The sequence below is a fragment of the Nothobranchius furzeri genome, chromosome 1 (assembly GCF_043380555.1).
Source record: "Nothobranchius furzeri strain GRZ-AD chromosome 1, NfurGRZ-RIMD1, whole genome shotgun sequence".
In the NCBI taxonomy this organism is placed as follows: Eukaryota; Metazoa; Chordata; class Actinopteri; order Cyprinodontiformes; family Nothobranchiidae; genus Nothobranchius; species Nothobranchius furzeri.
This window is the reverse complement of record NC_091741.1, coordinates 105,744,149-105,760,524: the sequence shown is the minus strand read 5'-3', so window position 1 is coordinate 105,760,524 and position 16,376 is coordinate 105,744,149. Positions and strand designations below refer to the sequence as shown.

Sequence of the window (16,376 nt, the reverse complement as noted above, 5' to 3'; positions counted from 1 at the left end):
ATGATTGACTTTAATGTCCAATGATGACAACCTCACATGTTGTTTGGAGTCTTAAGTCAAAGTGAAATTTTAAAAATAATTAAGTACATGGGTATGTTTCCTTTGTTGCATGCAATAATATGATATTATTTCAGTTATATATGTTATATTTATTTTTTTATTTCAAACATTTTGCTACAAATGTGTGCTAACATTTGATATTTTCCAGAGATTGTAATTAATTCACTTTTGATTCACAGTGAGAAAGATAGTCGCATTGTCTACTGCCTGATTTGCCAGAAGCCACAGAACATGCTGCCAGCCCACTTGTCCAGAGTGTGTTTGAAAAATAGCACACCTGAACAAAGATGTTCTGAGCTGAAAAGGGCAAAGGAGTCCATGAAAAATTGGACCCGCCAGGCAAGGATATGGGACTACCTGGACATGGTTAAGCGGTATTCAGACAAAACCTCTCGTCTTGCACTGGTGGCAGATCTTCAAGAAAGGGGCTTTTTTGTAAGAAATGCACCACAACCCGAAGACCTGGATTCAAATGTGGCAAAAGACCAACAACCCTCATCCAGTTCACTCACAAAATCTGAACCAATGGAAGAGACTGCCAATTTGGGAAACAATGAGGATGCAGATGATCCATTGTGGCAAAGGTAAGTTTTAATGAAATGAAACAATTCTGTAATACTGAGTAAAAGCATGTCTAAAGAATCTTAACATTGTTTGTGTTTTTTACAGGGAGCCAGCACAGCCACCAACGTCTAGTGTCCGAGAACGCATGAATGAGATGGGCTTGCATAAAAAAAATTCCCAGACCACAACAAAATGCTGGTTGAATTCAAAAAACATTTGAGGGACACATTGAACGTACAAAAGTGTCAACAGGAGGTGAGTCAAATTAAAATATTAATGTAGACCTGCTAATGAATAAATACTTTCAAATCTAAGTTAATTAACAAATGACAGACTTACCATACACAATACCATAAAAACCATTTGTTTGCAGCCTAACTTTGCAGTCTTACTTTTCATTACAGGTTGACAATGTATCAAGGATGATACGATATCTGCAACCAGCTGGTGAGGAGATTAGCCTGGATTTGCTTGGTTGTAGCATGGAGACCAGTGACTACATCAGCCAACTAAAGCAAGCCAAGCTCGTCCCAGCAACAGTTTTGAATTACATAAAAAAATATGATAAGGTTTTGTGAGTTTCTTAAACTCAGAGATATCCAGGATCATACACTAAAGCAAAGATGCAAATCCTACATTTCTTTGCAGGGCACGTTGAGGAAACCTGTTGCTAAGGCCAACAGCAAAAATGTTTGCAGAAAGAGGCAACATTTGAGCCCTGACTACATTATTGCGGACTGCAAAAAAAGATATGTTACACATATTTGGGGAGTTAATGAACAACAACCCAGTGACCAAGGACCAGAAAACACTTTTCAGATATTACTGTGAGGCAATCCTCATCCTGGGACATTTCCAGAGACCAGGAGCAGTAGAAGGCTTTTCTGTAAGTCCCAACCTCAACATGAGTCGTTTCTCTCTCAGCAGAAAGTAATATACACAACCTTTCAAACTTTTTTTGTTTGACTTGTTTCACAGGTTTCTGAATGGATCAACAGAAAGACAGTTCAAGGACGAGTGTGCATTGGCATTAGCCAGCACAAAACAGCAACAATGCAAATTGCATCATTTGCATTAACAATGGAGGAGGCAGCAGTAAGTTTGTCACTTAATGTTTCAATTTTAATGATGTATTATATTGAAAAAAATAATTTATTGTTTGTTTCCAAAGATGCTGGAAGCATTTTACTTATACATCAGACCAGATACGCTGACAAGTGATGGGGATGACAATGGGCGCTTTTTCATAAGCAGCACGGGGACACCACTAAGAAGTGCAACAAACGATTTAAGTCGTCTTCATGCCCAGTGAGTACTGGATTTAATGCAATTTTATGTTTATTCAAATTACAGTGTAACAGTGAATCTGGGATTTGACATGTCTTCACATTCCTACAGATACAGACTGGAAAATGTTTCGAGCCAGAAAATAAGGAGAGTGGTTGAAACGCAGACTGCCTCTTCCCTGCCGGAAGAACAGAGACGTGGGGTGGCCCACTACATGGCTCACACAAATGCAGTGGCAGAACTCCACTACAGAATGAGGACACAGGAAGACACTGAACACTGCTGTGCTGAGTTCAGTAGCAGGGCACAGGTGAGTGTCAATAATGCAGCATTTTTGCGTAATAGGTGGATTAACCTGGAGACGCTTTCTTTCAGTTCTGATGAGTCAGTGGGAGGAGACGCTTCTAGGAAGACAAGTAGAGATGAAGACCCACCTCTGGAGCCTATAAAGAGCTTTGAAGAGTTCATCTCTGTTTTACCCATTGCACTGAATGGGCAACCACCTACCAAAATTCAGCGGACTGATGCAGGCTTTAATGCAGATCGCTTTAATGCAGATCGCTGTTGTTATGATAAGTGGAGGGCCACTCAGTTTGCAAAACGGGAAGGTTACATGTTGTGTAAGTATTGATTAATAATCCACATATTGGTTACAAAACATTATGTTAGGCTAATATTATTATAACTATCTTAAATGGAATGTCTTGTGTTTTTTACAGCTAAATTTTACAGACATCCTCCTACCGTCTCCAAGGTAACAAAGTTGATCCAACGTGAGGGGTGGACAGCAAACTACCCACAGCCTGAAGATATTGTGGGCAAGTGGAAGCCGGCACCAAAATGTCAACTGGAGGAGGACCCGAGGATTTTCAAGAGGGTTGTGGATCAGAAATGGTCTGGGGTCGCTATAACAGATTTTGAGGACAAACGAGGACAAGGTGTGTGAACAAACTGATTTCTTCATTCTTCTAATCAAAGCTGATCACAATACAATGTCATTTTTTTAATCGTATTTTCCCACATGAGTTGTTGCCACCAGACGATTCGTGAGAGGATCTGTCATTTGCGATTATCACGGAGAGATCATTCCTGCAAAGCAAGCGAAGAAAATGATGCAGAACATTACAGATGACATGGGATATCTTTTTTTCTTCTCAACACTAGCTAATGAAAACCTGTGCATTGATGCACAGACATTTCCATGCAAATGTCACCCTGACATGCAAACGTTTGGGAGAAAATTTAATCATTCAAGCAAAAATGCCAACGAAGCCATGGCTCTGCTCTATGAAGTTTCAAGATGAGACCTGTGATTTTGCTCATCGCCAAAAAAAGACATCGAAATAAACGACGAACTGAAATTTGACTATGGTGAAAACAGGAAGTCGTTTCGGGGAGGACTCAACTTGGAATGGCTGGATGATTGAAGTGACATAAGTCAGCCTTTCACAAACGACCAATATGACTCATGTATGAAGATCTTACCTGTAAAGATAAATGTGATACTGCTTAAGATTTGTTGTATGATTGTCAATTAACCTGTTATCAAAATAAAAATGGAGAGAACCAGTAATGAGCATTGATCATTTTGACTTTGGTTGCAATTATGGTAATAATGTAAACCCTGACATTTACACCAAGCTCAATCTCTTAGTGAGCAGGGATATTTTGATAAAACAGTGGTTCTGTGTATTTGTAGATCCAGTGTTCCACTGAGCTGGGTGACAACTTTAAAAATGTGGAAAACATTGCTAAAAAGTATTTGATAGTGCAAATATCACCTAAATGCAATAAAGGGCAACTTCCCCAGGGCTGTAAATACTCAAGAATCCAACACAAAACCTCAAACTGCCTGTAGGGTTGTCCTGGTTAATGCTAACATAATGGGGCTGTTCTTACTGGAAAGCTGAGCTCTTGCTGAAAATGGGGAGATATAGGAAGGCTATAGCAAGAGCTTTCAAACAAGATATGACGACCTAGAGTTGGGTTTTGAAGCTGAAAAGGATTTGAATGTGCAGATTACTCCTGGATCCAACAAATGTTCACCTCGCGTGTGCTGTAAATGTAAAAACTACCCACAGTCCAATGCAGGTTTTCCCTTAAAAATGAGAATGATATTAATGTCCACTTGTGGAAACCTAGCAGGCTGTTTAGAGTCTTATGTCAAAGTGAAAACACAAGTGCTTGAGTCGTCAAGTTGTCAATGACTTTGGCCTATGGGGACCAAGTTCAGGGTTCGATGAGACGCACAAAATCAGTCAGTGCAAGCATGCAGTTGTAGAAAGGAACTGGAGGTTATGATGATTAAATAGCTCTGATTAAGAGCTTTCAAACAAGATATGACACCCTATAGTTTGGTCGGGACTAATGTTCATTGTTCTTGTATTAATAAGGCACTGAAACCTTCCTGAAATGACATTTTGACCTGTGAATGGCCTGTTTAACACTCTAAATTCAGGACAGTCTCAAGCTTAGTATCCTTTGAAAGGTCGTAATCTGTACTATTGTTTCATTGCATGTTGAAGGAGTTTAGCAATTCACAGAGAGCTGCTGCAGGAAATGTATGGTAAGTTATAGCATAGCATAGCATAGTTTATTTATATAGCACATTTAAAATGCAGCATGGGAGCTGCCCAAAGTGCTGCACAGGCTAAAACAAAACACACCCATTACAAGGAGCTAAAACAAAGGATAAAATCTCAATTAAAAGCAGAGAAAACATGAATAAGAAGAACACATTAAAACAATGACACAATAAAACACTAAAACGAGTCACTGTCTAAAAGCCAAAGTGTAGAAGTGGGTCTTTAAACGTGATTTAAAAACCGCCAGAGATGGAGCCTGCCGAACTCCAATGGGCAATGAGTTCCATAGCTTTGGGGCAGCATGGACAAATGCTCGTTCACCCCGCGATTTGAGCCTCATCCGCGGCGTGTGCAGCAGCAATAGGTCAGCCGACCTCAACGAGCGGGTGGGCACATATGGAGTGAGAAGGGCAGAGAGGTAGGAAGGTGCCAGGTCACTGAGCGCTTTAAAAACAAAAGTCAGTAACTTAAACTGCACTCTGAAAATGACAGGGAGCCAGTGAAGATGTGCCAGGACAGGTGTAATGTGGCTACGTCGGTGTGTACCCGTCAAGAACCTGGCAGCAGCATTCTGAACAACCTGCAGCCGATTCAGGGCAGAGTCCGGAACACCAACGAGTAGGGCGTTTGCATAGTCCAGGCGAGAGGTAATGAATGCATGAATGACTGACTCCAAATGCCTCCGTTTCAGGATTCGTCTGAGGTGAGTAAGGCGGCGAAGCTGATAAAAACACGACCTCACTACAGAGTTTATCTGTGGGGCCATTGTGAGTCCAGCATCCAGCTTGACCCCGAGACTCGTCACACACTGTTTGGGGTTAAGGGTTAAAAGGTCACAAACAGGGTGAGAGCCATGGTTAGGCCTTTAGATGCCAGTCTTCAGGCTTAGATGTGACACACAAAATCAGTCAGTGCAAGCATGCAGTTGGAGGAAGGAACTGGAGGTTATGATGATTAAATAGCTCAGATTAAGTGCGTTCAAACAAGATATGACACTCCATAGTTGGGTCAGGACTAAGGCCTAGTCCACACGTAGCCGTTTTTTTTTTTAAACGAATATCCGCCCCTCCAAAAACTTGCATACACACCACCGCGTTTTAAAAACAAACTCTGTCCACACGTACCGGGATAAATAAGTTTTTAAGGACATGCCAGACCTGTAGGCGGCAGTACTTCCCCCGTTCTTAACCTCGTCCTTCGTCTGTGGTCTTCTGCAAGGAGCTCCGCTTGCAAAAACAAACAAGCAAAAAGAACAACTCAAACAACTCAAAGAAGTCCAGACGCTTTTCTTTCAAAGCTCATTAGACTACAATGACCTGGATGACTGAGAACCTTCACAGACATATTGCCGTACATTTTGGGAGGAACACCCTTCAACTGGTGCGGGAATATGAAAGGGAATCTAGAAAACTAGCAGATTACAGGAACCACCTCAGTTTCAATCTGAGATGCAGACAAAGCAGAGTTGTTCCTTAGAGCCTGCACCTAGGATCCACTGTCAGCAGACACAGAGCAGACTTAATTCTACGAAGAGCACAAAATCAGCTTCTAAGTGAAAGGATAAGACAGGTCCATTTCACTATAGATGCCCTCCAAAGCAAGATTAGCCAGACTCTGCAGGAACTGGAAACCCTTCTACCCTCTCCAATCTTAGAAGAGGTTTACAAGTTTGTGGAGAAGGCTCAGCGGGTCCAACACTCCAAAGGAAAAGAAAGACAACGCAGGAAATTCCACACCCTGCTTTCAAAAACACTCACTCCTCAGTCTGAATCTACACAACGCAGAGAAGAACTTACACCGGAGGATAGTCGAAGAAAATGGGTGAAGAACTTTTCAGACCGGAACCTCACTGAACCTGAAATGAGCGTATTAGGCAAAGGACTCAATTTTGCCATTGCTCCACAACAGTTGCCCATAGTGGACCTCATCACAGCCACTGAAACTGCCATACGGACCAAAAAATTATCTCATACAGAAGCAGAACAGATCAGGATGAAAGTCTCAGCCACCCTCTCCAGTGCCAAAGTCCCTCCTCCTAACCTCACGCTACAAGAAAAGAAGGCAGTCGCATCACTGAGCAAAGAACACACCATCACTATATGGCCAGCTGATAAGGGAAGGTGCACCGTGGTCCTAAACACAACAGATTACCACGCAAAGATCACTACTCTCCTCAGTGACAACAACACCTATGAAGCCTCAAAGCGAGACCCCACAAGCAGCTACAAAAAGAAAGTTACAGCTTGCCTTCAAGGCCTTGAAAGGGACAAAACCATCAACCGCCTGACATATCACCGCCTTTATCCAGGAGATGCCATACCCTGCATCTACGGACTTCTCAAGATCCACAAGGAGGGTATCCCTCTCAGACCCATTGTCAGTGGCATAAACTCAGTCACCTACAACATCGCGAAACACCATGCTACTATCCTTGCACCTCTGGTGGGGAACACTCCACACCACATCAAGAACTCCACCGACTTCACTGACAAGGTCCAGAAACTTACCCTGGATCCAGATGAAACCATGGTGTCCTTTGACGTAGTCTTCCTCTTCACTTGCATACCCACTACGGAGGCAGTAGAGACTGTCAAAAAACGACTACAAGAAGACAGCACCTTGGAGGACAGGACCAACTTCACACCCGATCAGATTTGCACACTGTTAGACCTCTGCCTCACCACTACATATTTCAAATACAACGAAGGTTTCTACAGACAAAAACATGGCTGCGCCATGGGCTCCCCCGTGTCACCTATTGTAGCCAATCTTTACATGGAGGAAGTGGAAAGAAAGGCTCTTGGCTCTTTTAAAGGGAGAGCACCCAGCCACTGGTACAGATATGTGGATGACACCTGGGTCAAAATCAAAACACAAGAAGTGTAATCCTTCACTACGCACATCAGTGCCATGGACAAAAACATCAAGTTCACCAGGGAAAACATAAAGGACAACTGCTTGCCTTTCCTGGACTGCGCTGTGCACCTTGAAGAAAATGGCAACCTCAACATTGAAGTGTACCGGAAGCCCCCACACACGGACCAGTACCTCCTCTTAGACTCACATCACCCTCTGGAACACAAACTTGGAGTAATCAAGACCTTACACCACCGGGCAGAACATGTTCCCTCTAAGCCGGAAGGGAAAAAGAAGGAACACACACATATAAAGGAATTACTTAAAACATGTGGCTATCCTAATTGGGCATTTATAAAGTCAGCAAAGATGCACAGAAAAGAAGACCAGACACCAGCGAGGGAGGAAAAGAAAGACAGACCCAACAACCTTGTCATCCCCTATATAGCCGGTGTATCAGAGAAACTCAGGAGGGTTTTTTCCAAACACAACTACCAGTGTACTTCAGGCCCAGCAACACACTCAGACAGAAACTGGTTCACCCAAAAGACAAAACTCCTAAACACAAACTGAACAATGTGGTGTCTGCTGTACAGTGCAGCAAGGAATGCCCAGACCTCTACATCGGAGAAACCAAACAGCCACTTCACAAGCGCATGACACAACATAGAAGAGCCACCTCCATGGGGCAGGACTCAGCAGTTCATTTGCATCTAAAGGGCAAAGGTCACTCTTTCGAGGATGCCAACGTTCACATTTTGGACAGAGAGGACAGATGGTTTGAAAGAGGAGTAAAGGAAGCCATTTATGTCCACTGTGAGCAATCATCTTTGAACAGAGGCGGTGGTTTATGACACCAACTGTCTGCCATCTATAATCCAGTCTTGAGATCCCTTCCCAGATGCCTCAACACCCAGGCATATCCTGGGCCATCTGACCTCAGGAATTCACATGATAGGGTAGGGCCAGGTTTCAAAATGAGCTCACCCGAAACTCTGGCTGAATAGGACCCACACCCACCCTCAATGTGTTTATGTAGAAGATCATCAGGGGGTCTTTTGTTCCCTCCTCGGGGGGAAACTCCCACTGGGTTTAAATCTGGGACTCTCCACCATTTGACCTTAGAACTGAAAAAGCCTCTCGGATGAGAGGTGAAATGTCTTCAAGCAACTCAAAGAAGTCCAGACGCTATTCTTTCAAAGCTCATTAGACTACAATGACCTGGATGACTGAGAACCTTCACAGACAAACAAGCAAAAAGCGCTTGGACGATGGATCGGGTAGTGACAGAGCGCAGCTCCGAGGGCTTCCACGATGCCGGCTAGTGTAAACACAGGTCACACATGTGATGTCAGCATTTTTTTGTCGCGGAAAGTGACGTTGCAGACCTTAAAACTCCGGTTTTGTCGTCCACACGCAGACACCTAAAACGGAGAAAACAGATCTTCACTTTGGCCGGAGTTTTTAAAAAGATCCATTTGTGTGAAAAAACTCCGTTTTCGTGTGGATGACAGGCCAAAACATAGAAAAACATCTACGTTTTGGCAGATCCCCGGCTACGTGTGGACAGGGCCTAAGGTTCATTGTTCTTGTATTAATAAGGCACTGAAACCTTCCTAAAATGACATTTTGACCCGTGAATGGCCTTTTTAACACTCCAAATTCAGGACTTTCTTGGCATATTTTGTCTCAAGCTTGGTATCCTTTGAAAGGTCTAAATCTGTACTATTGTTTCATTGCATGTTGAAGGAGTTCAGCCATTCACAGACAGAGCTGCTGCAGGAAATGTATGGCAAGTTAGGCCTTTAGATGCCAGTCCTCAGGCTTAGATGTGACGCACAAAATCAGTCAGTGCAAGCATGCAGTTGGAGGAAGGAACTGGAGGTTATGATGATTAAATAGCTCAGATTAAGAGCTTTCAAAAAATATATGACACTCTAGAGTTGGGTTTTTAGTCACACACACCAATGAGGAAACTGTTGTCACTACAGACAACGCAAGCTCTTAATTTATTCAAATCAGACCAATGCAGATTGTAATAAAACAATTGTTAATGTTTGTGCAGACATACTGTTCCACTCACTCTAATGAAAGCTTGAAATTAGTTGAGAACAATGGCCGAAAAGGATTTGAATTTGCAAATATCACAATTAAGGGATTCATGTGATATTTGCACCACCATGACTGCAAATACTCAAGAACCCATCTGAAAGTTGTTATTATTACAAATCAATCAATAAATTACAAAAAAGAGCTTATAAATCAGCTTAACACATTGAATAAAAGGTCAATTGTTCTTAAATGTTGATATCCTAAAAATTAACCTGAATAATATGCTCATTTAAAATCATCAGCACATCAGATGAAATGGTTTGACTGAAAAAAAAGTATGGCTCAATCAATCATTAGATGTTCCAATTATCAATTTTCCATTGACTAAATGAACAGCAAGACTAACTGTGTGATACGCAACCTTTAAACTTCAGAAGCAAAAAACTAATGGCAGATTTATTGAATTACATCCCCAGTGCCGACGAGATCACGCCCACATGTTTAATCATAATGCATAATTATTAAAAGTGAAACACCTCACTATTGCAGGATTAAAGACCTTCCTTTGAAGTGAGAATGAGTGTTCTTAAGGAAAAATACAGTTACAGCCCACTTCAGCACAAGGGACGTATGCTTTTTAGAATTACATCTCAGAGCATGTTGATTGACATCCCCCGGGCCGAATCCAACCTCCGAGTCAAGCTCTTCAAAGTTTATCATCAATTATTACTCCTAAAAACATTATTTACATTTAATTTTACTTCAATATTACTCTTAATACCTCCAAACAACATAAATTTTGTTTTACTTTCATTCAGTGATGGTTTGTATTTAATAAACTATTTAACTTAATCAATTCCATTTCCACTGTTTTCAGTAATTCCTTTATGTCATCTCCAGAACAAAATAAGTTTGTATCATCAGCAAACATCACATATTTTAAAATATCACTAGCTGTACAAAAATCATTTATTTAAAGTAAAAATAGCTTTTGTCCCAACACCGATCCTTGCGGAACTCCACAAGTTGCTTTTCTAAGTTTAGATTTCATATTATTACTCACATATTGGAACCTTCTTTCCAAGTAACTATTTAACCAAAGTTGTACATCACCTCTTAAACCAAATCTTTCACATTTCTGTAACAGTAAAGAATGATCTATCGTATCGAAGGCTTTGCGTAAATCAATGAACACACCTACTCCAATCTGTTTTTTTATCCACAATCATTGCAATATTTTCAATAAATTCCATCACTGCTAGAGATGTTGAGCGATTTCTTCTGAACCCATACTGATGGTCATTCAATAAATCATATTTTTCAAGAAAATAATTCAGTCTGTTTTCAAAAAGTTTTTCAAGAATCTTTGAAAATCTAGGCAGCAACGATACTGGTCTATAATTTGACACAATCTGTTCATCTCCATTTTTATATAATGGGATCACTTTGGCAATTTATTTTATCTGGAAAAATTCCGGATTGAAATGATATGTTATAAATATAAGTCAATGGTTGAAGGATACTATGAAGAACTTCTTTAACTAATGACATATCAAGGCCATCACAATCCATGGATTTTTTACTCTTAAATTTACTCACCACATCTATAATATCACTCTCACAGACTCCTCCAAGAAACATTGAGTTGCATTTATAAGAAGTAAGATTAAAAAAAATTGTCATCATGTCTTCCTGGTACAGAAATCTTTTTTGCCAAATTGGGACCTACATTAAGTAATCTTTAAATTCGTTGACAATACTCTCAATATTCTTAATCACTACATTGCTTTCTTTTACAATACATGTTGGAAAACATTCAGATTTTTTATTATCTTATTAAGTACACTCCAGGTAGCCTTTATATTATTTTTAGATTTTTGAAGCAGCTTTTCATAACTTCTTTTTTCTTTTCATATCGCAAAATAGTTTTTAGTCCGTTTCTATATTTCTTATATTTGTCTTCATTTTCTTTAGTTCTATTTGTCAGAAAAATCTTATATAACTTATTTTTCCTTTTACATTCTCTTTCCAGACCTTTTGTCATCCATGTTTTTTTCTTTTTGAGATTTTCAGAAAACTTTAGTGGACAATGGCTGTCATAGATTGACAAAAATATGTCTAGAAATGCATTATATGCATCATTAGTGTCTTCCACATAAACCTTTTTCCAGTCATAATTTTCTAATTCTCTTTTAAAAGCTGCAATGTGTTCTGGTGTTTTTATTCTACCAATGTAATCAATCTTTTCCTCTCGAATATTAAATTGATTATTCATTTCAAGCACTGAAAAGACAGGCAAGTGATCACTTACATCCGTGACTAACAGTCCACTGTGTATTTGACCATAAATACCCAGAGTATTATTTTGATAATAAATGTAAGATAGAAAATATGGGGGCTATAGCCAATGGATTTAACAACTTTCTTGTTAATATTGGGCCGAACCTGGCAAAACAAATACCGGATGCTTTGTCAGTGGACAACAGTACTAATAATTTGAGCAAAATCCCTGTTCTATGTTCCTCACAGCAGTGGAAGGAATGGAATTCATAGATCTAGTAAATAAATGCGAAAGCAAAACATCAACTGATTATAATGATATCGATAGCAAGACAATGAAAAATGTTGTTGGGGGTATTGTAAAACCACTCACTTATATTTGTAATTTATCATTTCTAACTGGAACATTTCAAAACCAGATGAAAATAGCTAAAGTGGTGCCACTGTTCAAGACTGGAGATAAACATAGCTTCACTAATTACAGGCCTGTTTCATTACTATCACAATTCTCAAAAATACTAGAAAAGGATTTAATAAGCACTAGCTTCCTCCTACTCCTTTTCGAACAGAACATAGAGTGATTTTATTTTTAATGTCTACAATGACTGTTATTATTACTATTGTTAATAGTTATTTATATTTTTATCATAATTTTAGAAATAATGATTTCATTCAAACATTGTCCTGTAAAAGGAACAAAAAAAGAAAAAAAAAGATAAAGTCCTTGGCTCACAAAAGGAATCATCAATGCTTGCAAAAAGAAAAACAATTTTTATAAACAGTTCAAAGTAAAAACAAAAGTGGAACAAAGATATAAGAACGAGTAAACAACTTTATTATAAAAGATTATATGAAAATAAAAATATGAAAAGGAACTTGGGATGTGTTAAATGACAATTAAACAAGGATCTTCTGGAACATCATATCCTGAATATTTCATTGATGCAAATGGTGAAAATCACAATATGAGAATCCACCCCCAGGAAGCAGGATCCTCACGAGCTCAGCAGAGGAGAGAGAGCAGAATGCCGGCACTTCAATGTAGACACGACAGAATGGCATTTCATGTCATCAAAGAAATAAAAAAAAAGTAATTCTATGAGTACCTGTTGTACTATGTGTACGTTTTATATGAATTACCCATTAAGTGAAGAAATGGATGCAACCCTCTCTGTGTAAGATGCACAAAGGATGATGCGAAAAGCAGAAAATGAAAGAACCCTAACTGGTATCAGTGAATCCTCACCGGGAATACATGCTGTCAGGATAGGGGCAAAATTGGTTATGGCCCGTAAGGTAAATCAACTTGATAATCATAACAATCACTTTTAAATCAACTTCAAAGATACTATAAAAAAAAAAAACAGAAATATAAATCAGTACTAACATGTAAATCAGTAGTTAGTAATCCCTTCATGTGAATGTACCCTTAAGGAATTGTGATTAGTAAAGAGAAAAAAAAAACAAAATTTTGGACAACAGTACTATGTGGCCTAACCCACTTACTGTTACCTGGCCGTTTACCTGACTCCAGGAGCCCACAGCACGTCCATCTCAACACACCCTAAGTCTGCACGTGACTCATAACATGAAAGACAACCATGCACGCTCACAAACAAACAAATTTGTGCAACCAGAGATAGAAAACTGTGGAACCAACGGGACGTATTTTTCACCCCCCTTTTGAAGTCGGTAAATTGTTGTTGTCATCGGCCAAATCTGCGGAACCCTTGTGCAATTTGATATGGTCCCTGTGTACCCATTTGTAGACGGGCACCCTGTTTTTGCCGGTTATCTTGATCTGATACACGACCGGAGAGATCTTATCTGTTATCAGGTACGGACCCGACCATTTGGGCAAAAGTTTCTTAGCCAGCTTCCCCTTAACGCCACCCGTTTTGGGAGCGAAAATGTAGTACCAGGCCTCATCACCCACCTCGAGTTCGGAATGTGAGGCTTTCTTATCGTAATAAGTTTTTCTGCCTTCAGCCGACTTCTCCAGAGATGCCTGTGCGAACGAGAATGCTGCAAGCAGGTGAGTTCTCAGGTTCTGCACATATTGGTCGCTCGTGCAAGCCGGGGCTGTGTTGGGCTGAACTCGTCGATACAGCAGGTGAAGCGGTAGGGTCATTTGTCTGCCCGTCATCATTTCAAACGGGGAGACGCCTGTAGACTTGTGGGGGGTAGCCCGTATGGCCATGAGGACCAACGGAAGCTTCACATCCCAGTCTTGGTGGTTAGCCGACACGTACTTCTTCAACATGCTGATAACTGTGCGGTTCACCCGTTCGACTTGTCCAGAAGACTGGGGACGGTGGCTAATGTGGAACTTAGCCTTGACACCCAACAGTTTCCACAGATGTCTCATCACTTCAGAGGTGAAATGGGTACCCCTGTCCAAGTCGACCCGCATGGGCAGACCGAAGCGGGCAAAGACGTGGTTCATCAAGAGGATCGCTGTCGTCTTCGCCGTGTCATCAGGCGCTGGCAAACATTCAACCCATTTGGTGAATGCACAGGTGACAGTCAACATATCTAGTTCCCCTGGCGGTTTTGGTCAGAGGCCCCACCCAATCGAATTGCAAGTCCGACCATGGAGTGGTCGGGCCTCGTTCCTGTAGGGGAGCTCTGTGCGTAGGGTTGGACGGCGGAAACTGACAACAAACCAAGCAACGCTCGACGTGGTCCGAGATCTCACGACGCATCCCCGGCCAATAAGCAACCTGGCTCAGGGCACCGAATGTGGCCTTGACACCTTTGTGACCGGCGGATGGAGAGTCATGAGCCTGCGTGATCATGGCCCTCCTTAGCGGCTTTGGTGTGACAAGTACGGGCGGCAAAGGAGGCTTGGCGGCGTGCATCAGCAGCCCTTCGACCATCCTCAGCGTGGAACGCACGCGAAAGAGAGAGCGAAGCTCAGGAACGGAGTCAAGCTCGATGGAAGTCGGTAGCTGGGTTTTAGGATCGGAAATGTATTTGATCATCCTGCTGATAGCAGGGTCCCGGGATTGACGACTGACAAGATCGGTATCCGAGCAGGCAGGTCCAACGGACACCACACCTTTGGTTGGGTCCGAGGTGGACGCCTTAGCGACCTGAGCTCGAGTAACAACACACACCTGGCGTTGATCAGGGAAAGACCACACCCATCCCTCAAGCCACCCGCGGTCGAAAACCCACAGGGAACCCTCGGTCGCACCACGCTTGGCCAAAGAGTCTGCAAGATCGTTCAACTCCTTTTCAGGACCGGGTGCGCGAGAGTGGCCTTTGACCTTACGCTAGTAAACGTGCATGTCCAGTGCCGTCACCAGAATGTCACATGCTCTGAAGAGTGCCTCATGTTTGACGGGCTTCCGGTTAGCGGTCTGGAACCCGTTGCTCTTCCAAGACGGGAGATGACATAGGAAACTTAGACGCGTGTAGTCCGAATCAGTGCAAATCACTAGTTTACGGAAGCCACGGTCCCTAGCGCCGCGTAGCACGATCACGATCCCCGCTACTTCAGCAAACTGTGAGGTCCTCTCTCCCAGAGAGGAACATTGGGACTCCCTCCGGTCACCGTCCACCCAGACGACACCCACGCCCGCTCCAGGCGCAGGACCGTGCTGAAAAGCACTGCCATCTACGTACACGGTCGGCAAATCCGCACAAACTGACTGGTCGTAGTAGTGGTGGTTGTGGTTTAGAAGAGTCTGAGGGGGGCTGGCTGGCTGGCGGGACTGACGCGATGGCGTCGTCCGAGCAGTGTTGGCACGCAGCCAAATCCATGCCAAGAGGGCTACGTCGGTTCTGGGCGTAGCGCACCTCAATGTCGAAGCTTTGCAGAGCCAGCAGCCATGACGCAATCCGCGAATTGGTCACCACACCATCTCTGATTTGCTGACTGTTAAGGAAGGTCACCGGCTGGTGCTGTGTCTCAATGATGATTTTCTGGCCGCCAATGTAGTTCGCAAAGTACTTAACTGCCCACATGGTGGAAAGCAAAGCTTTTACACAGTCTGAGTATTTCAACTCAGGCCCAGACAAGAGCTTACTAGCATAGGCTACCACACGCCTGTCGCAGTCGTGAATTTGGTAGAGACCAGCACTCAAACAGTGAGCTGAGAAACCAACCTCAAGGTGGAACACCTTGTCACAGTCGGGGCGAGCCAAGCATGGAGCCGAGCACATCGCGGCCTTCAGGTCATTCATGGCCTGCTGGTGCTGCTCTGCCCACTCGAATGCCACATCCTTCAACAGAGTAGTCAGAGGTCGTGCTATGTCCGCGTAATGTTCCATGAACTGACACGAGTAGTTGCAGACCCCCAAGAAGCTCAGAAGTTCTGAGACGTTTGTCGAAGGGGTGATGGTGGCAATGCCCTGAATTCTGCCAAGTTGAGGCTGCACTCCCTGTGGTCCCACCAGGAGGCCAACATACTGAACTTGCGACCTGCACCACTGTCCTTTGGCGAGAGAGATCTTTACACCCGCCGCCGCGAGCTGACCCATGACATGGTCCAGTTCGGACAGGTGGTCATCTAACGTACGCTGACGAACAAGAATGTCGTCGACATAGATGAGGGTCCCTCGCTCTCGAGCATCGGGGCAGGCTTTGTTCAAGAAGATGTTGAACTCAGCAGGCGAGTTGGAATAACCAAAAGGACACTGGTTGAAGGTGTACTGCCGGTTGGCAAAGGAGAAGGCAAGTTTGTG

The 16,376-nt window shown here is 42.5% G+C and overlaps 1 protein-coding gene across 1 annotated transcript; it reads left to right on the top strand.

Annotated features, from left to right (window-relative positions):
- Nucleotides 1-1,399: 1,399 nt before the first annotated feature.
- On the top strand, nucleotides 1,400-3,504 carry LOC139070776 (uncharacterized). The gene is made up of 5 exons (XM_070553647.1): nucleotides 1,400-1,510; nucleotides 1,603-1,719; nucleotides 1,796-1,932; nucleotides 2,023-2,531; nucleotides 2,631-3,504. Exons 1-5 carry the CDS (start codon nucleotides 1,400-1,402, stop codon nucleotides 2,855-2,857), a joined length of 1,101 nt encoding a protein of 366 aa, XP_070409748.1. The 3' UTR covers nucleotides 2,858-3,504.
- The last annotated feature ends 12,872 nt before the right edge of the window (nucleotides 3,505-16,376 follow it).